The sequence below is a fragment of the Eptesicus fuscus genome, chromosome 13 (genome assembly GCF_027574615.1).
Source record: "Eptesicus fuscus isolate TK198812 chromosome 13, DD_ASM_mEF_20220401, whole genome shotgun sequence".
NCBI lineage: Eukaryota > Metazoa > Chordata > Mammalia > Chiroptera > Vespertilionidae > Eptesicus > Eptesicus fuscus.
In genome coordinates this window covers 10,159,964-10,180,222 of record NC_072485.1, presented here as the reverse complement: position 1 = coordinate 10,180,222, position 20,259 = coordinate 10,159,964, and the positions used below count along the sequence as shown (strand labels likewise).

Below are 20,259 nucleotides of genomic sequence, written 5' to 3'. Positions count from 1 at the left end.
GGTATGGCTGGGAATTGTTGGGGAAAGAGGGAAATAGATCAACCAAAGGACTTGTATGTATGCATATAAGTACACCGTGCATGGACTAAGACACCAAAGATGAGTTACTTTCCAGATCACACATCCTCATGAATGAGAGATTCATTATTGAGTGAGTTTAAGTGAATGCATATTTTCTCTTTACTTTTTATTCTCTAGGCTCCACTCCCTTCCTAGACCAGCCACATCCAGTGCTGGTGAAAGAAATTTTCCCACGATATACACCCTGATGCAATCCAAAGTTAAGCAATAAGATTATAACTTAGAAGAAAAGATAAAGACTTGCATATGAATGAGCAGTAGGTATTTTCTGATAGGTATACACGCCCTGCTTAAAAGGAGGTGGAACATGCTTTCAGTTTCAAATTGCAAGCCAAAGCTAAGAGAGAAAAGCCATGGAAGGTGAGTTGTGAGATTATTTTTATTGCTCTTCTTCTATTTTGTTGTTTTTTTCTTTATTATTATTTTCTAAAAGGATACATCTTGGGGAAAATTTTTGGAAGTGGCTGGCTTTGGGGGAAGCCATAATTAGGTTCTGTGAATGTTTATGGTAACTAGGTGAACAGAACTGAGGGAGAGAGAAGAAAGAGGAGGGAGTAGAAAGGGAAGTAGAGAAGGGGCCCCAAACACTTAACTTACTTATCTGACAAAGGGTGCAGGATGCCCATGAGATGGGGACCAGCAGCTGCTGTCCCCAAGGGAAATAGGCCCTCACTGCTTCCTTCTTTTTTTATGCAGAGGTGAATAGACAGGAGTCACCCATAGTAAATCTCAGACTTCAGGCACTCAGTGAGCACACTGGGCCCCACTGAGGGAAGAGTGAGAGCTGTGGGTAGCTCAGGATGACTGAACTGCATGGGGAGGGACATTTTGTGGATTAAATCTAAAGGAGGCTATTCCCTGTTGCTGACTTGAGAGGAAACCGAGGCTGTTTAGTGACTTGAGGAATCCTTTTGCTTCAAACAGACAAAGAACTGAAGGAGAAGAGGAAGGTTTTTGTCCAATCAGTGACTGAGGGCATGATAAATGTCTTGTTGGATCACCTATTTGATGAAAGAGTGCTGAACCAGGAGGAGATGGAGAAAATAAGAAATGAAAATGCCACAGCTATGGATAAGGCCCGAGCTTTGATTGACTCAGTCATTCTGAAAGGGCCCCAGGCAAGCCAAGTGTGTATCACTCACATTTGTGAAATCGACTCCCACCTTGCAGAGAAGATGGGGCTGTCCCCAGGTAAGGTCTACAACTCGGACTAAGGTCCACGCAGGCCCCGTGTCTTTGACCCACATAGGATGTCTTCATTGGTCATGTTAGTTTGCAGACAACTTCTTTACGTCTGGCTTCAGGGCCCCATTTCTAAGTGTTAACGAAAAAACCATTGAAACCTGTAAAGAATTTTAGTGAGTTTATTTGAGCCAAAATGTCGACATATGCCGGGAAGCAGAACCTCAATGAATTGAGATAATGCTCCGGAGAATGCAGGGTTACATCTATATTTATACCTTGAAATCAAAGAAAAGGGACGTAGGTGAGTTACATGAAATCCATTGGTGACAGATTAGGGAGGTGGGACAAAGCAAAGCGGGGAAACCTCTGGGATTGGGTGAAAAGTGAAATGATGGACATGTGCTTCTCTTACAGAGATAGATACAGGATACTTTAACGTAATTAACAGTTGACAATTAACTTGATAACAATAACAATGAAGGAATGTCCCGGTGCCATTTGTTGTGCCCTGAGGGGTCCGGGGTAAAAAGGAAGTTACAAGTTACCCAGACATCTCACAGACATCTCACAGATATGTTATCTTAGAGGCAAAAAGGCAAATGGGCTCAGTAAAGATCTAAGTTGACCTTTGTCAGGGAAGATATCGGTCTAGGACATGACTGCCCACTATAACCTGTTTGTAGTTAAATATTTAATTTTCAAACCATCCTTTTTGGTTATTTCAGGTCTCTGAGTTTGCAAGACTGCCACATAGGCCTCCCCTGAGCTTGTCAGGTTAGCATGTGGCTCCTTCCGTTCACATAAGTCAGTGGCACTATTGTATATGCCCTGTCTCCTTACTCTTTATTCTCACTCCTTTAGCCTCTGAGTCCTTCTTTGAATTAAAACTCACTTCCCATCCTGAGTATGTGGCAGCTCAGTTGTTGAAGTTTATGAGAACAGTCTGATAAATTTCATACCACATCTCTAGTCCTCCTGGCAAGGCACTTTACTTATTTATTTAGTTTGTTAGCTAGTTAGTTAACTACTTAGCTAGTTACTTAAGTCTAGGAATCTCTAGAAACTTATATAGTTATCTAATGACATGAAGACTTAAGGTCTGTCATTGAGTAGTTTTTTGATTTCTCTCCAAAAGTTTGCTCTCCAGGAAGAATAAAATATTTCAATGATGGTGAAGCACTCAGAAAATAAAGTCAATGCTGACAGAAAAGCTAGGGTTTTCTATGTCGATTCTTTCATTTTATTGCCCTCTTGCATTTTCTTTTATGTGATGTTGTCCACTAGCATGGAACTAGGCTGTAGACCATTGTGTAAGGCCTGACCTTGACCTCACATCCTCCTGAGGCCCTGATACAAGACAGACCGGCATCTGACCTGCCCCTTCTCTCCATAGTCCCTAAGTCCCCCACACAGCCGAGATGGGAGCTCTGGCAACTCTCAACCACTGGTCTCTTTTATACTGCCCAAATCCAATCAGAGGGAAATTTGTTCTTTGAAAACAAGACATCTTTTTCTCCAGGACTAGGGGAAGCTTATGCCTGGCTTACTGCCATACAAAGTTCATCTCTGGGTAACTTCTTGTTTTCCTCTTATTTTTTTAAATATATATTTTTCTTTTTTTAATTGATTAAGGTATTACAAATGTCTGCTTATTTCCCCATTGCCCCCTTAACCCCCCCCCAATCCTGCCCTCTCTATCACCCTCTGTTGTCTGCCTCCATTGGTTATGCTTATATGCATGCATACAAGTCTCTGTTCCCCTTTTAATACCTTTTTTTTTCCCATTTGACACTCCCCCAAATTAAAGGCAATCAATAACTAACAATAGGGGTTTGGGATAATTGTGTAGTAGCCAAAGTTTCTTCTCCCTTGCCCCATTCCTTTCTGGTCAGAGTCCTTGAGTTCTAGAGACAAACCACTTAGACAAACCACTATAATGAAGCTAACACATGGAGTCTCCTAGCTGCTTGCCAGCTGATGCCTCCTCAGGCAGGCTGTCATGCCTTTGTCTCTCTCTCATCTACTGGGCAATTGTTTTCCCGGCCACATAATGTGGTAATTAGATGACTTATTTCAGTGACTTTAATGGGAGAGATCTTTCTAAAAAATAGTTCTTGACATGTACACTCCTGCCACCACAAGGCCTCCTCCAGAAAACGTTCTTGAACTTATTGATGGTTAGTCAGTCCAGCAGTCTGGATGGGAAGGACATGACAAGGTGCAATCTGTCGCCTTGGGCTCAGCATTTTGAGGGACAGCCTATGGCTCTCCCTCATTCAGAGCAGGCAAATGGACCATATTTTTCTATTAAAATATTGTCTTCAATAGTTGTTATGGGATGAAAAATCAGGGTATTTCACATTTGTTAGGTCATGCCAATTTTTATAATTTCTGGATTAAACTGCTAAGGTGTGTATTGTTATTCTAATATCCTTATAAAAACTTTAAGAACTTTAAATTTAATTTTTGTCCTTGAAATTGACAAGCATAATGAATTGTGTCTTCAGAGGATGCATTGATGCCGATATTAAAATTTACATTCTATGGTTTCATGTGATATATCCTGCCATTCCTCCAGAAAAGACTGGGCAAGCTGAGTCAGCAGAAACTACAGATACCCTCAAGCTTTGTCTTCCTAAAGATTTCGTGAAAGTGTGTAAAGAAAGGGCTGGAGAGGTACTGTGTTCTACCCATAAAATAGAAAAAGAGAGAGAAACACTTGCTTTCACCAAGTACACAATTTCCTAAAGCACTAATTGCAGAGTGGTAGGGTTGGGACAGTAACAATCTTTTTCATAGCTGCTTTGAGCAAGGAGGAGCTCATATAGCCTCACACAGATTCCCATTTTCTTTCAACCCCATGATTAAATACAGATCTCTCTCTTCATTTATTTGTTCTATCTATTTGAGAATTATTATAATTAAGCTATAGCTGTAGATCAAAATATTTAGTCATTATTTTCATACTAGACACAAAACATGACTTAAATATATTAAAGCTTTAAACCTATTTTATCTTGATGTGTTAAAAACAATACTGAAATAATGATGTTACCAAAGGCAGAGCATCTTTGAAGTATTTATTTTTAGCTGGAGTCAGTAGAAAATGTCTCCTGCTTTTTATGAAATTTGATCTGAACCTTGAACACGGAGAATTTGTTGAGGTGGAGAAGAGAGAGGGGAAAGTTATGGTTGGAATTGTTCTAGTCTCTTCAATATTCTTTCGTAACTATCCCAAATATGTTCTAGGTCCACTTCTGGGCTCTTGGAAAATAAATTACATTCTTTTATTTCTCGGTCTACTTTTATTTTTATATAATCTGAAAGTGCAAAATCACTTTCAATTCTCTTCCTTCTTATGTCAGTTCAATCCATTACAAAGAAAAAAGCAGGGTCTCTGGTATAAGGGAGGGGACACTGCAGATCCATGAGCCTCTAACTAAGCAACAGAGATTAGTTTATGAAGGTTTAAAAGAGATTTAGGTAAATCAAACTCACTCTATATCCATTTCCTGCAGATCTATCCAATAAAGGAGAAAATGGGCCGCACTCGCCTGGCTCTCATCATATGCAATATAGAGTTTGATCATCTTCAGCCCAGGCAGGGGGCTGAACTTGACATCACAGGGATGGAAGAGTTGCTTGTGGGCCTTGGCTATCATGTGATCGTGGAAAAGAACCTCACAGCCAAGGTAAGGGCTCCACACCCACCCCAAAGAAGCAGATATTCAACACACACACCCTCCTGCTACCAAATTAACTCCATAATGATAGCCAGATACTTTACCAACCTTAGGCCACATATCTCTCTGTATGTGCAGGTGCATGTGAGTATGTGTGTTTATAAAATGAAATTATTAGATAGGGGAAATCTCTGTCTCTTTTGAGCTCCAAATATCCTCAATTCCATAAAACTAGACACAAATTGACTGACATGCATACCCTCATAATTCTTATTTCCAAAGTGGGGTGATTGGGATTCTGACACAATATTCCCAGGAAATTCTACAGTAATGAATGTTCAAAAGGCATGTACTCACCATATAAATACTGAGTCCTGACTTGGTCCCAGGGCCTATTTTTGGCACTGAGGGTAGATCTGTGAATGAGACAGGGTATTCCAAGTTCAAATTGATTTAGGGTTACAGGTGGGGGCAATCATATAAAAAGCAAAACAGAAAATTTCAGAGATTTGATGTGTCTTGTGTCTCTCTGTAAGAGTGAAAATAAGGATAAACGTAAGTGGAAAAAGAAAAAGACAACATGAGAGTGAATTGGTGAGTGGGGAGTAATTGCTTCCATGGAACGGTCAGGAAAAGCCTTGTCAGGAGACAGTATGGGACGTGACAGATGACTACCGGTAACAACACAGGTCTGGGAACATGTGAATGCAGTACATTCCAAGAGGGATCACTACCATGAAAAGTCTGAACTACATATGAAACTGGCCCATGAAATATACAAAAAGACCAGTGTAAGGAGAGCAAGAGAGGACGGCAGGAGGGAGTACACATATGTCAGAAGGTTGATTTTATTATAAGTACAGTGAGAAGGGTTGTTGAAGGGAAGGGGTATGATACATATATGATGCATGGCTCCTATTAAGTAATCAGATAAAAGACAGAGACAGAAAGAAAAGGTATGTAAGTGACAATAAACAAATGTGAAATACATCAAGAGGGCAGCTCATATAATGTTAGCAGGAGCAGATCCTTGAACCCCCAGCTCTATTGTCAGAAGACAAAGAAAACTGTCATTGAGCGCCGCTATCTGAAGCACAGTGACTGGAACATTGCAGATGTTTCTTATCCTGCTCAGGACAAATAGGCGGTCAGATTGGGGGTAAAGCTTGTCCTTTTAGAGTAAGGTCCCGTGGCCTTTTTCAGGAGATGGAGTCAGTGCTGGTGACATTTGCTGCCCGCCCAGAGCACAGGACCTCAGATAGTACATTCCTGGTGTTCATGTCGCATGGCCTCCTGGATAGACTCTGTGGGACTCAGCATAGCGATGAAAACCCAGACGTGCTACCTTATGACACCATCTTTCGGATATTCAACAATCGCAACTGCCCCAGTCTCAAGGACAAACCTAAGGTCATCATTGTCCAGGCCTGCAGAGGTGGTGAGTTCTGACAGGGAAAATCCAAAGGGTTTGCAGTGCATTGTGATGTATGTTTTCCTTGTAGGGGAAACAACCGTAGACCCCATTCAGTGCAAATAAAGTGAATCGAATTCTTGGGAAACTCCACGGGGTGTTGGTATCATGAGAGATTGTTTTTTCTGCTAAGAAATATCTATTCAATTTAACCCAAGATACGTGGTGAAGGAGATCTTCAGAATCCCTAAATCCAAGTTGAACACAAGTATTGAAACCTTGGCAGAAGATCATGTTAATGACAGCCTTACTGGTAACTGTCTCACAGGCATTTTGACATTCTCTGGCTTGAGAAGAATTCCCTTGGAAAGTGGGGCTGTTCCCTTGTGTGTTATTGAAAGGGAAGTGAGTAGGGAGATGTGGGCACTTGGGATTGCTGTCAACATTTCCTTTGTTTTTTTCTGACTTCCAATGGCCTCCTAGCGTTTTGGAGCAGTGTTTGGAAGAAAAAGCAGAAATAGCCTAGCTAAAAAGATGGTAACCAGACTCTGAAATTATGCAGATAAGGTTTTAAAGCCTTTGCTCTTCTTAGGAAACGGGTTCTTCCAGTTTGCTAATACCATCACTATTTGGCACGTTATTCAAAGACACTAGAGAGAGGCCAAGCTATGTGTGTGGAGCAAGGGTTTAGTGTGTGTGTGTGTGTGTGTGTGTGTGTGTGTGTGTGTGTGAGTATGTGTGTGTGAAATTGGTAAGAAAAAATATTTAAAAAGATTGAGGTAGACGATTGTGACAGCCATACTGAGGGAGGCACACAGTTTGCACAAAGTTAATGTCTCTACAGAAAACCGCGGGGAATTGTGGGTCAGTGACTCTCCAGCAGCCGTGATGGACAGCTCTTCACAGTCAGCTGAGAGCCTGGAGGACGATGCTGTTTCCAAAGCTCACGTGGAGAAGGACTTCATTGCTTTCTGCTCCTCAACCCCACGTAGGTCTTCCAGTTACAGTCAAGGGTTTGTGGGCCTGATGCTGCCTCGGAATGATTCTAGATTATTGAGATAACATCCCTGCAGCAGGGACATAAGACACATTCTGAGGGCTTTCAAAACCACTTACATTTATCTGATCTATTCTATGGAAACAGAGATTCTATATTTTCCAATTTTTAAAACTGTACTTTTATTGTAAGTGCTGCACTTTATGGTCAAATGTATACCAAATATTAGAACAACCCAATACAAGGAACCCGATCCCCATACACCATTTAAAAAACAAATTTGATTCCATTTTCTAACAAATCTGTTTAACATTTTGAATGGAGTTTTAATGGATCCTGAGACTGGCTGCCCTCCTTAAATTACCAACACCAGCTCCTTTTCTCCATGGTTCTCATTAGATGCTATTTAGAGGGAGCCATTGCATGGCTCTGCAGGAGGAGATCCTTTAAAAGAGGTTGAAAATTATACCCTGGGCTTAGCAGGCCTAATAATAGGGATCAGTGCTTAGTCCTTGACCTCAAGGTAGTTATCTTATGAAGCCTTTTACATTTGAATGTTTCTACTTTGCAAATTTTTGTTTTAAATCTTTTCTTTCTGAAACCATTTCATGGAGGTTTTTTTAATTTTTTTCCCCTCACCCAAGGAGTTAGGATATTTTTTCCATTACTTTTAGAGAAAGTGGAAAGGAAGATTAGGGAAGGGAAGAGAGAGAGAGAGAGAAACATCCATGTGACAGAGACCCATCAAATGGTTGCCTCCCACAACCCCCTGACCAGGGGGCAGGGATCTGACCTGCAACCCAGGTTTATGTCCTTGCCCAGGAATGGAACCCGAGACTCTCCAGTGTGCAGACCATGCTCTAACTGAGCATCACCAGTCAGGGCTCATGGAGGTTTCATTAACATACAAAATGCTATATATACTCAATGTATATAACACAGTGAGTTTGCATATAATATACACCAGTGAAACCATCACCACAATCTATGCCATAAATATATGCCCCTCTCATAGCTTCCTTTGGATTTGTTCACCTACCTTGCTTATACTATTGTGAAAGGGTCTGCTATATACGCTGTAAACAACCTGGAAGCCAGGGAGCCATTTTTTGTTGCTTACTGTATAAGCCTGGTGAAATTCTTTAATCCTCTAAGCTTCTATTCTTTTCTCTGTAAAATGGGATACTTTCAGTTATCTCTCAAGCCTCTTTTCAAAACCAAGCGAATTAACATGAAGCACATAGTAAGAGTCAGTTCCAAGAATATAATGCAATCATTATGAAATCCTGGTGAGTTATCCCTTCAGTAAAATCTCTGCCAGTTTTTTGATATTTTTCTCCTCTTTTTGGAAAATTAGTTGATGTAGAGATGTGTTTCCCCTAAACATGTCAAGTTGATTCCAAAACTATGCTTAAAAAAACACAAAAATTACATAAAACAAATGTGTGATAAAAGAAAACATTCAAGGGCACAGCCCAAGGCTGACCACCCCTTATCTTCCTAGATAACGTATCCTGGAGAGACCCTAGTAGAGGTTCTCTCTTCATCGCACAGCTAATCAGATGCTTCCAACAGTATTCTTGGCTCTATCACCTCGAGGAAGTATTTCGAAAGGTAAGCTTTTTTCTTCTGCCTTTTTTAATCGTGTGTGTGTGTGTGTGTGTGTGTGTGTCTGTGTGTGTGCAGAAAGCCTTACTCTTATTCTTATTTCAAATGACAATGACAGACTTTGTCAGGCAAACAAAAGTAGAACAGTGCCTGCTTTCCATTTTCCAGGGGTTGACATCTGATTTAGGAAAAGTAGATGTCACCCCAAAATTGCATGAGAACGAAATAAAACAAAATAATGTAACATGAAGCTTATTTGCTATGGGCTATACATATTTTTAAAGTCAAAGAATGGAAAATATTTTGAGGTGATTTGTATGGCTTACTTTATTGAAAAAAAAATATTGGGTGTTATTGTAGAGCATGTGAAAGAAAGGAAGAAGGGATTCTTTGATTGGTTTTGTCCAGAAAGAAAGACCAAATTCTTTTCCCACCTAAGAAAATTTCTTATTCCCCTCTTTTCCTAATTTGTTTTCCTCCATGGTTCTCTCCACCACTCATTGGGCATACATTCTGTTTGCTTTTACCTGTACTTACTCACTTGAATGCAAGCTTCAGGAAGGCATGAATTTGCTCAATATCTCAACATGCTAGCATATAGGAATTAATATTTATTCAATAAACCAATGCATGAGTATCAATACATCTCGCCCTTTAGGGTATTAAGAAGATGGGGCAGTAGGGCTGTTTTTTATTTTTTATTATTTTTTAAAATATATTTTTCATGATTTTGAAGAGAAAGGGTGAGGGGAGAGAGTGATAGAAGCATCAATGATGAGAGAGGATCCTTTATTCCACAGGCCCACGCTCTATCTGCTGAGCCAAACCAGGTAGGGCTGCATGGTTGTTTTTAAATAGAAAACTGTAGAGAACAGTAGCACTCTGGGCAAAGAAAACACACCTTTAGTAAGCAGGAGAAGATTGCATTGTAACAGGAGAAGATTGCATTGTGAGTTGGGGTCTCTGTGAATGAGAACTTTGGAAATTAAGTCCTGTTGGATGAATAGGATTTAGATATTGTACTTCCAAAGGCATTGCTAGGAGAAGTCTAGAAATAGTGTGGTCAGTGGAGACATCCTCATCCCCACCACTTGCTGGTGGGTGAGGGTGTGTTGCAATATCCTGAGAAAAGAAATTTTCTGAGACTCACATGGGAAGGTGATACATTATAGAAAACTTCATTTCTGTGCAGTTATACCCCTGAGTTCCCAAGGTCCCATTTCCCTTTGTCCTGCCAAGAAAGAAGTACCATTTTGTTTTCAGCAGATCTGAAATCAAAGCCAGTGTCCAAAGTTCCTATCCATGTCTCCACAGTCAGATAGAGCAACAAGCTACCTTAATTTGTGTTTCCAGTTATAGTCCATTATGTGTGAGGTCCATATGGCTCTGGGCCATGTAGCTATGGAGACAACAGGGGCAGGAACAAAGCCAGAGGAGCATGTGAGCCAAGAGAGCCACACAAGAGAGGGAGCTTCTTTATCAGCGGGTTTATGTATTCCCAAATTTGAGCCAGCTTCAATGGCCCTGCCTAGTCTAGCCAAATCCATTGCTCCCCAGGCGTGACTGACAGGCTCTTTCCCTTGTAAACCCAATTCCTTGTTTGTGCCTTCATCTCCCATTTGTTGGATCTCTTCCCCCAGTGGTACACAGGGAACGGGCCTGTGAAATTCCAGCTTCCCGGTGAAGCTGCCCAAATAACATGCCTTAAGAGCCTTGTCTCTCCCCTCTGCTCCTGTTCTATTGTTAATAACTAGCCAATTGCAATGGTATTAATAGAATCTCATTTATCAGTCCATGACAAAACACTTCAGAGGTCAGCTTGTTGGTTAGGATGTGAAAGTTGTTGTGTTCAGGTTTTAGTAATAATAGTTGAGTTTGTGCCTTATTGAATTCAGGATTAACCTTGGATGTTGAATGCAGAGCATTTTTGAGATCCAGTTCTCATGAATTGACTCCAGGAGATCAGTTAAGCTCTGTAGAGCTGAAACCCAAAATAGAAAAGTGAACTTTGAAAGGCCTTGGGTTAGGCATGAGGTGCTTATTTGGAGATAAAGAGTCTATTCTGACATAGGGAGCTACTTCTAAACAGTAGGGTAATAGTGAGAGAGAGTTAGAATATCCATTGGCTCGGTCCCATCATTACCAGAATTTTTTTGGCTCATGGTGCAAAATGTTTTCTGAGTGGATAAGAGATAAGTTTCATCTAGAACCTTTTTTTTTTTTAAAGGTACAACTATCATTTGAAAAGCCAGATGTTAGAGCCCAGATGCCCACCATTGAACGACTATCCATGTCAAGATATTTCTACCTCTTTCCTGGCAATTGAAAATACAACAGCAAGTATCAAAGCTGTTGACATGTATGATAAATGGGAAAGTAAAACTGGTGGTGAGGTTCAATGACTAATGATAGCCAATTGCTTTGGTATTAAAATTAATGTTGCTTATTGATGTAGTTTAGAGACTAGTTGTTATTTTTTTTCTCTACTTATATGAATCTGGATCCTCCTCATTTGATAATCAGTTAATCAATCAGCCAATCAAGGAGATAAGCCATAGTAAGACAGGGAGTAATAAACAATCGAGGACACAGGGTAGTAATTAATAAAACAAAAATGTACTCATGCTTCCATTATTACTTGATATTTCTCTCTCTCTTAGCATGTGTGCTTACACACACACACACTCACACACACACCAGACACTGAGTTACCAAACATTGCCTCAGATCCTGAAAAGCAAAAACAAAACAAAACTAAAACTAAAACAGAAAATAGAGGAAATGACTGTGACTGAAGCAGGACATTGTTCCTTTAAGTGCAGATATCACATTACTGACCTTGAGCTCCTATTACCAAGATAGTATAAAATATACCCTGGACTGTAATTCTTGTGTTGATGCAGATTCTGACTCTCTGACTGTTGTCACAATGTAGATTGAAGAATGTGCTCTTAGATCCTTAATTACTGTTCTGAAACCCTTTCAAGCACCCATGTCAATACTAACACACATTTATTGTTTTTGGTAAATATATTTTAGAATGGGTCCAAGGATATTAGACGTAGCTATTACTTTACTCACTCATAACAGCTTAATATCACACTGAATTGTAAGTATATTGTTAATCTCTCTTTCAACAGCATAATTAAAATTATATTTTATAGTAAATTTTATCTCATTACTTTAAATCTTGCTTTTGCTTCGGAAAGCTCATACTCTAGTAAGTGGAGACAGACTATAAATACACAAACAAGTAAATATATGTGAGAGAGTGGTAAGAGCTAAGAAGAAAAATAAATGAGGTTAAAATGATGAAAAAGATGGAGGTTGTACTACTAATAATGAATAGATTATTCAAGAAAGGCTCCTATGAACTGATAAAATAAATTAGAACAGGGTGTGGGCAGAGTGGGCTAGTGAACCTTGTGTTTCTCTGCAGAACAGTGTTCTAGCACCCCTGGGACTAGCACATACAAATGCCCTGAGGCTGAAATGTGCTTCACATCTTAAAAGAACTGCCAAAAGGCAGCGCACTGGGGGAAATGGCAGAGACACATTCAGAAAATGGTGAAAAGTCTGGTCACATGGGCTTTGGTGATCACATGGTAACTGTTCTAAAATTGTAATCCTGAGTCAGATAGCAAACCCTTTGAGTTCTTGTGAACAGAGAAATGAGAACTAATTAGATTTTACAAACATCACCCTGTGAACTTTTGGTGATGATAAGGGTCACAGAAGTCAAAGGAAGTGGCAAAAGCACATGGAAGAGGATGAAAGGGGAAAGATGGTAAGGGACGGATTGAAGGCTTCTGGGAATTACTATCCCCATCTTCTGTATATTGTCTCTTGTTTTTTTGTCTGTTTGTTTTTTCCTTCTTTAGGAAATTACAGGCAGTCCTGCCCTTCTTTACCAACTTCTAGAAGCACCTCTACCTGTATGGCACACATATTTAACCTTTCGTATTTAAATAAAAATGAAAACACATAAACAGTGTCTTTTGGTCCTTTAATAGAGACTAGAATTTCAATGAAAATGGTGGGTGAATGGAAATGAAGTGGAGTAAGCTAACTGCATTTTCTAGCTTAGGACTCATATAATACGTGCATTTCCCTGAGTGAAGAGAGCTGGCCTTGACTGTCCCTCAGCAGATGGTGCCTAGATGGAAGTCAAGAACTGTAAATTGGTCAGCTCCTCAGTTGTATACTCGTCAAATCCAGTCTAGTATGATTCAGAGAAGTTTTCTAATTTATTATTTAACCAACATCATAGATTCAGAGAATATTTTTCATCTCTAAACTATTATTTTAGCAAATTATTCCCATGTATCTTTCTATCAGTTAATTCACATTCTTGTTATTTTCTTTCCAGATGATTGCATATTTCCAAACTTCTGGAAAATTTTATTCTTTAACAAGCTGTTGGATATCGTCTAAAATAATTTGGCATTTGGTTCAATATGGCATGACCTTACTGTGTTTGTAAAGAAATATACATATCATCAGACAAAACACGAAAAGAGAATGGGGAGTGTCAGCAATGGGAGAGAGAATATTAAAATTTCTGAAAAGGTGAATATTGGTAGAGGAATTTTGGCGCCATGGCTATCAGACCTACTAAGTAAGGATATGTACTACTTCTGTTATATACACATAGAATATTGAGTAAATATTTGAGTACATAGCTGAAATGAATAAAAATAAGATGCTCTCAGTTTCAAATATAACAATCATTAATATTTATTAACATAATTTTCACAGTAATATTAAATATTAATTGTATATAATTTAATTCTATATTAATATTATTTTAAATAAATTTGATTACTATAAAGGATTTTATATTTAAGAAATCAATTTGACCATCACATCAACCCTATAACGTAATTACTACTAATATCTCCATTCTACCGATAATAAAAGTAATACAGAGTTTAAATGACTTACCAAAAGTCATTCAGTTAGTAGATGCATACACCATGATTTGAACTCAATTTGACTTTCTCTAGAATCTGAGTTATTGACCACTGTTGTGCATTGTCTCTGCAAAGCCATGAAAAACAGAAACTATAAGAGTTCTGAATTGTAAGTTTTAATTGAATTTTGAATTGTAATGTTAACTTCCACTACAAAGATTCATAATGTTTATATTCCTTGACTTAGCTGTCTGTGTAGAAACATGAGACACATCACAAAGATTCAAAAACACATATTATAGAGCATTCATTCTTCTAATACAGTTGGAAAAAACACACACACATGCACATATATATTAATATTGCATATGCATATACTAGCTGCATACACAAGTAAGCATATAAAAACAAGAAAGAAAAAAAAAGAATGAACTAAGCATTAGACTTGATAAGTCACAAAAATACTGAACCAATAAGAAAATAGAAAAATGAAAATATATCTTAAAACACAAAAATTATTGAGATGTCCTGAAACAAAACAAAACAAAAAAATTGAGCAGATCAAGAAAAGCAAAAGCTGGTCTTTAAAAAAAAGGAATAGCAGACATTCAGTAAGGTTGAGTATGAAAAATAAGAATTAGTAGAAACACAATATTTGAGATAAAAATGAACCATAAATACAAATAAACATAAATATAGTAAAATTATAAAATTGTCTGTCATACATAATATAGATGAATTTCTAGAACAAGTAAAGTAACAACATTAATCCATGAAGAAATAAAAAGCCGAATGTATCAATAAACATTAAACAGATTATTTTTTGTATATATACTTGTGAAAAAGGTAACAGACATAAATAAATAATTAATAATTAAATATCTCACAAAACCTCTAAGAAAGTGCTGAGCTTAACTTTATATAAATACTTCCATATAATAAAAATAGAAGTAACCTCTTTAAATTCTTTTATGGGACTAGTTCAAAACTGATACAAAACTAGAGAGTGGAGGCAAGTTTAGAAAAACATAGGCTGATTCTCAGGAACATTGATGTAAACACTCTAAATAAGGTGTTGGCAAAACAAGTCCAGCCACAGCCGAAACTGGTTTGGCTCAGTGGATAGAGCGTTGGCCTGTGGACTCAAGGGTCCAAGGTTCGATTCCGCTCTCTCATCGATGTTTCTAGCTCTCTATCCCTCTCTCTTCCTCTCTGTAAAAAATCAATAAAATATATTAAAAAAAAGCCAGCCACATTTTTGTAATAATAATAATTTTTAGCCAATTAGTATTTGCTCTGAAAATATCGTTACAGTTGAATAACAAATATTTATGGTTGCGTTACTCAAATTAAGATATTAAAGAAAAGCTATATTTTAAGATGTTTAAGAAAGCATTTAATAATATTCATAATTCATTAGTGATTTAAAATTAAACCATAGATATGTAGGAAGAAGAGCAATTCCTAAATTTAACAGCATGTACCTAATAAAAGCTTAATAGTAAAATAAGAATAGAGAAAAAACAATATGAGAAAATACAGAGTGTCCCTCAAAAATGTATATTAACATCTGATAGCTCAATTTTGAAAATGAAATGTATTTTAATAAGCATTGCCTTTATAATTATTCAAAGTATGTGTATACTTTTTTGGGAAACCCTATATATATCCTTCTTGTGCATAAATATTACAGAATTGTCCTATCTAATAAAAGAGTAATATGCAAGTTGACCATCACTCCAACACACAAGATGGCCCTCCTTTTGTGGTCAAAGATGGCTGCCCCCATGTGGACACAGATAGCCGTCACAAGATGGCTTGCAAGGGAGGGCAGTTGTGGGTGGTCAGTCCCATAGGGGAAGGCAGTCAGGGGTCACCGGGCTGGCAGAGGAAGGCAGTTGGGCGAAATGAGGCCTGCAGGGGAGAACAGTTGTGGGGGACCCAGGCCAGCAGGGGAAGGCAGCTGGGGGAGACCAAGCCTGTAGGGGAGGGCAGTTAGGGGTAACTGGGCTGGCAGAGGAGGGCAGTTGGGGGAGACCAGGCCTGCAGGGGAGGACAGTTGGGGGGGGGGTACCAGGCCATTAGGGGTGGAAAATTGGGGCAACCAGGCCTGCAGGGGAAGGCAGTTGGGGGAGAGGCATGCCAGGAAGGGAGGGCTTTATTGGGGCAAGGGCTGCAGGGGAGAGTAGTTAGAAGTGACCAGGCCATACTGGAAAGGGCAGTTAGTGGTGACCAGTCCAGAAGAGGAGGGCAGTTGGGGGAACAAGGCCTGCAGGGCTGCAGGGGAGAGTAGTTAGAAGTGACCAGGCCATACTGGAAAGGGCAGTTAGTGGTGACCAGGCCAGAAGAGGAGGGCAGTTGGGGGAACAAGGCCTGCAGGGGAGGGCAGTTAGGGGTCACCAGGCTGGCAGAGGAAGACAGTTGGGGGAAACCAGGCCTGCAGGGGAGGACAGTTTAGGGGGACCCAGGCCAGCAGGGGAGGGCAGTTGTGGGCAATCAGGCCAATAGGGGAAGACAGTTTAGGGGAACAAGGCCAGCAGGGGAGGGAAGTTGTGGGCAATCAGGCCAACAGGGGAGGGCAGTTAGGGGTGACTGGGCCAGCAGAAGAGGGCAGTTGGGGGAGACCAGGCCTATAGGGGAGGACATTTGGGAGGGGAGACCCAGGCCTGTTGGGGAGGGCAGTTAGGGGTGACTGGGCTGGAAGAAGCGAGCAGTTGAGGGAGACCAGGCCTGCAGGGGAGGACAGTTGCGTGGGACCCAGGCCTGCAGGGGAGGGCAGTTGCAGGGGCACAAGGCCTGTAGGGGAGGGAAGTTGGGGCAAACAGGCCTACAGCAGAGGCAGTTGGGGGTAACCAGTCCTGCAGGGGAGGGCAGTTGGGGAAAACCATGCCAGCAGGGGAGAGCTGTTAGGGGGTACCAGGCCTGCAGGGAAGGGCAGTTAGGGGTGACCCGGCCAGAAGGGAAGGGCAGTTGGGGTAATCAGCCCTGAAGGGGAGGCCAGCAGGGGAAGGCAATTGGGAGCAACCAATTCAGCAGGGGAAAGGAGTTAGGGGTGACCAGACCTGCAAGAGAGGGCAATTAGGAGTTACCAGGCCTGCAGTGGAGGACAGTTAGGGGCAATCAGTCAGCAGGGGAGCAGTTAGGTGCTGATCAAGTTGGCAGGGGAGTGGTTAGGGGGTGATTAGGTTGGCAGGTGGAAGCGGTTAGGGGCAATCAGGCAGGCAGGCAGGCAAGCAGTTGGTAGCCAGCAGTCCTGGATTGTGAGAGGGATGTCCGACTGCCTGTTTAGGCCTGATCCCGGTGGGACATCCCTCAAGGGGTCCCAGATTAAAGAGGGTACAGGCTGGGCAGAGGGACACACACATAATATTAAAAGGCCAAGAGGTGTCACTACTGAAACAACCAAACAATCGGTAACCATTGGGGACCTCAGTCACAATTGGTGCCATGGCTGGTCCGTAAACCGAAAGCGATCCCACACCCAGGCCAGCCCAGCGCCCCAGAGGGAACCCCCGCTATAAACAAGAGCGTGACCTATCTGCAAAGCACTGGTGGCCCCTCGCCCAGGCTGGGGCGGTGCTGAGGGCTGGGCATGTGTGGTGCAGTCTTTTAAAAATAAAGACCCACTGGTGCTCGGAGGTGCCTTCCTGCACTGGCTGCCCGGCCTCCACCCCCACCCCACGTGGAGCCCCAGGCAGAGCCCCAGCCTTATCAGCTTGGTGGGTGTGGGCCTTGAGGCCCCAGGGCCTGTAGGGGTGGAGAGGTTCCCGCTGCAGCCAGTGTAGTGACGCTGGTTAAGTTTGCTGGGGAGGCCAGCGGGGCTCTGGTGTGCTCAGAGCAGCCTGTTTATGCTGGGACACAGGTGTGTGGCCACACACACATGGGGGGCATGTGCTGGGAGCGCAGCACATACATCATATGAACATTTGTGTGTGAATAGGTGTGCACACACCTTTGTGTGCATAAATATATGTTTCTTAGAAGCATGCCTGGAAAGGTACTTTATCTGTAATAGGCAGTTTCCAAAATGTAATCCAGAGCAAGGGATCTGTAGTGAAAACACACACACACAGGAAAAGGTTTTAGTACTAAACACAAAGCTGTAATTGAAGTGTTTATGCCCAAATGTACTGTGAATCAAACATATGGTGATGTTTATTGTCTGGTGGGTCTGTTTGAAAAGTTTGGTCGGTCACTTCTCGTTTCACAAAAATAAAATGATGTAATTAAGTGATTACTAAATATATACTTCTAAGGCAAAGTAGTTTACCCACTTTGTGTACTTTTTGCATGTGTGTAAGCACATCAAGGCTGTTTATAAAGTATAACTCAGAGGATGTGACAATATGGTTGAGGAATGGGTTGTGGCCAATTTATAAAAATTAGGCACCTCACAGTTTTAAGACAAACGTGTTAACCTAAAATCTTCAGAAGACTGGGTCAGGGATATTTTAAGACCTTTGCAGAGGCCTAAGACATAAAAAAGCAGCTACCTTTTTAGGATGTGGCTGAAAAGAAACGTGTTATTTTCAGTTATTACTGCCTTCAAAGTAAAATAACATTTTTGCAGCATTTTTATGTGAGGGTTGTTTTTTTCCATACTTTCATTACAATATTTGAAATAAGTGTTGTCATTATCTTAAAGCAATAGCTTTTTCTTTTCAATATGAGAGACCTAAATTTTCACACACCCCCCAAAAATGTTTATTTGAAGTAACTTATGCATCTGGACTCCGGGTAGCCTAATAAGCTCAGTGATTAGACAGGTGTTTTTATAGCCAAGGTCAAAGGCTCTTTCCCCTGATTAGCCCTTGAGGGGAACCAGCCAGAAGCTTTCCTGACCAGCACAGGGAAAGGGGGGAGGGGCAGGAAAACCATTAAAGGAAAAGGAGTGGGATTGGAAACTCCCTCCCAGTCACTCTTAAGAGAGTTCAAACATTGTGAGTAGCAGAGGGCAGGTGGGTGGATGGTGGACTACCATATTGTTGACCAAACGACCAGAATGACCGGTCAACAGGTCACTATGATGCGCACTGACCACCAGGGGGCAGATGATCAATGCAGGAGCCGCCCCCTGTGGTCAGTGTGCTCCCACAGCCAACCTCCCCAGGCCCCTCCCCACGGTCAGCCACCTCCCGCGGTCCCTCCACCCCAGCCAGCCAGCTAACCTCCAACAGTCCCTCACCCAGCCAGTCCCTCCCCACAGCCCACCACGAGGATCACCCCAAATGGGGCTGTCCCGGCAACATCCCACACTTCATCTTCCTGGCCAGTTTCTCCCCCTGGTTAACCCCTCCATTGGCCAGCCAGCCTTGATCCACCCAGATCTGGGCTGGCCAACCTCCCACAGTCCCTCCCCGAAGCCAGCAGGCACCAATAGGCCCAGCCCGGCTAGAGTCCCATATGGACCCGGGTTGCCTGACAAGCCTAGGGACCCCACCCATGTGTGAATTCATGCATGGGGCCTCTAGTCTTTAAATAAAATGTAAAAAATAACTGCATTAAATGTTGCACTAGACTTCCAAGAAAATAAAATTAAAAGTGGTACATCTACACAATGGAATACTATGCTGCCATAAAAAAGAAGGAATTCTCATCATTTGCAGCAACCTGGATGGAATTGGAGAACATTATGCTAAGTGAAATAAGCCAGTCAATGAAAGAAAAATACCACATGATCTCACTCATTTATGGATAATAAAGAACATTATAAACTTGAACAAAAAGATAGATACAGAGACAGTAAAGCATCAAACAGACTGTCAAACTACAGGGGGAAAGTTAGGGAGAGGTGGGGGAGATAAGAGATCAATCAAAGGACCTGTATGCATGCATATAAGCATAACCAATGGATGCAAAACTCTGGGGGGTGAGGGCATATATGGGAGTGGGGTGGGGGGTGGCAATGGTAAGATTTGTACACATATAATACTTTAATAAAAAAATTGGTAAAAAAAAGTAAAATAAAAATGTTTGGAGCACAAGAAATTATTTACTCTGCGGTTGATTCCCAGCATCTTTTCATCTTCCTTCCATTATTCCTGGAAAACATGTATGGATTCATTAAAATATCTCACTTAAAAATTTTTTAAAATCATTTTTTCATTACAGTTGGCATACAGTATTATGTTGGTTTCAGGTGTACACTCAAGTGATTAGAAATTCTATAACTTTCAAAGTGATAATCCCAATAAATATCACTCCCATCTGACATCATGAATATTATTGAGCCCTGCTGGTGTTGCTCAGTGGATAGAGCATTGGCCTGAGCACCAAACTGTCTCAGGATCGATTCTGGTCAAGGGCACTTACCTAGGTTGCATGTTCATCCCTGGCCCTGGTCAGGGAGTATGTGGGAAGCAACCAATCGATGTGTCTCTC

General features: G+C 41.1%; 1 protein-coding gene across 1 annotated transcript; it reads left to right on the top strand.

Annotated features, from left to right (window-relative positions):
• Positions 1-422: 422 nt before the first annotated feature.
• On the top strand, positions 423-11,294 carry LOC103303785 (caspase-1-like). Its single transcript, XM_054724966.1, has 8 exons — positions 423-441; positions 1,006-1,272; positions 3,845-3,942; positions 4,785-4,958; positions 6,153-6,387; positions 7,205-7,348; positions 8,862-8,971; positions 11,193-11,294. The coding sequence occupies exons 1-8, from the start codon at positions 435-437 to the stop codon at positions 11,289-11,291; spliced, it is 1,134 nt and encodes a 377-aa protein (XP_054580941.1). The 5' UTR covers positions 423-434; the 3' UTR covers positions 11,292-11,294.
• Positions 11,295-20,259: the final 8,965 nt, after the last annotated feature.

Coding starts and splice junctions, on each gene's coding strand:
- LOC103303785 (XM_054724966.1), top strand. Junction 1,273..3,844: donor GAAGATGGGGCTGTCCCCAG/GTAAGGTCTACA, acceptor CCATTCCTCCAG/AAAAGACTGGGCAAGCTGAG. Junction 8,972..11,192: donor TCGAGGAAGTATTTCGAAAG/GTAAGCTTTTTT, acceptor TTTTTTTTAAAG/GTACAACTATCATTTGAAAA.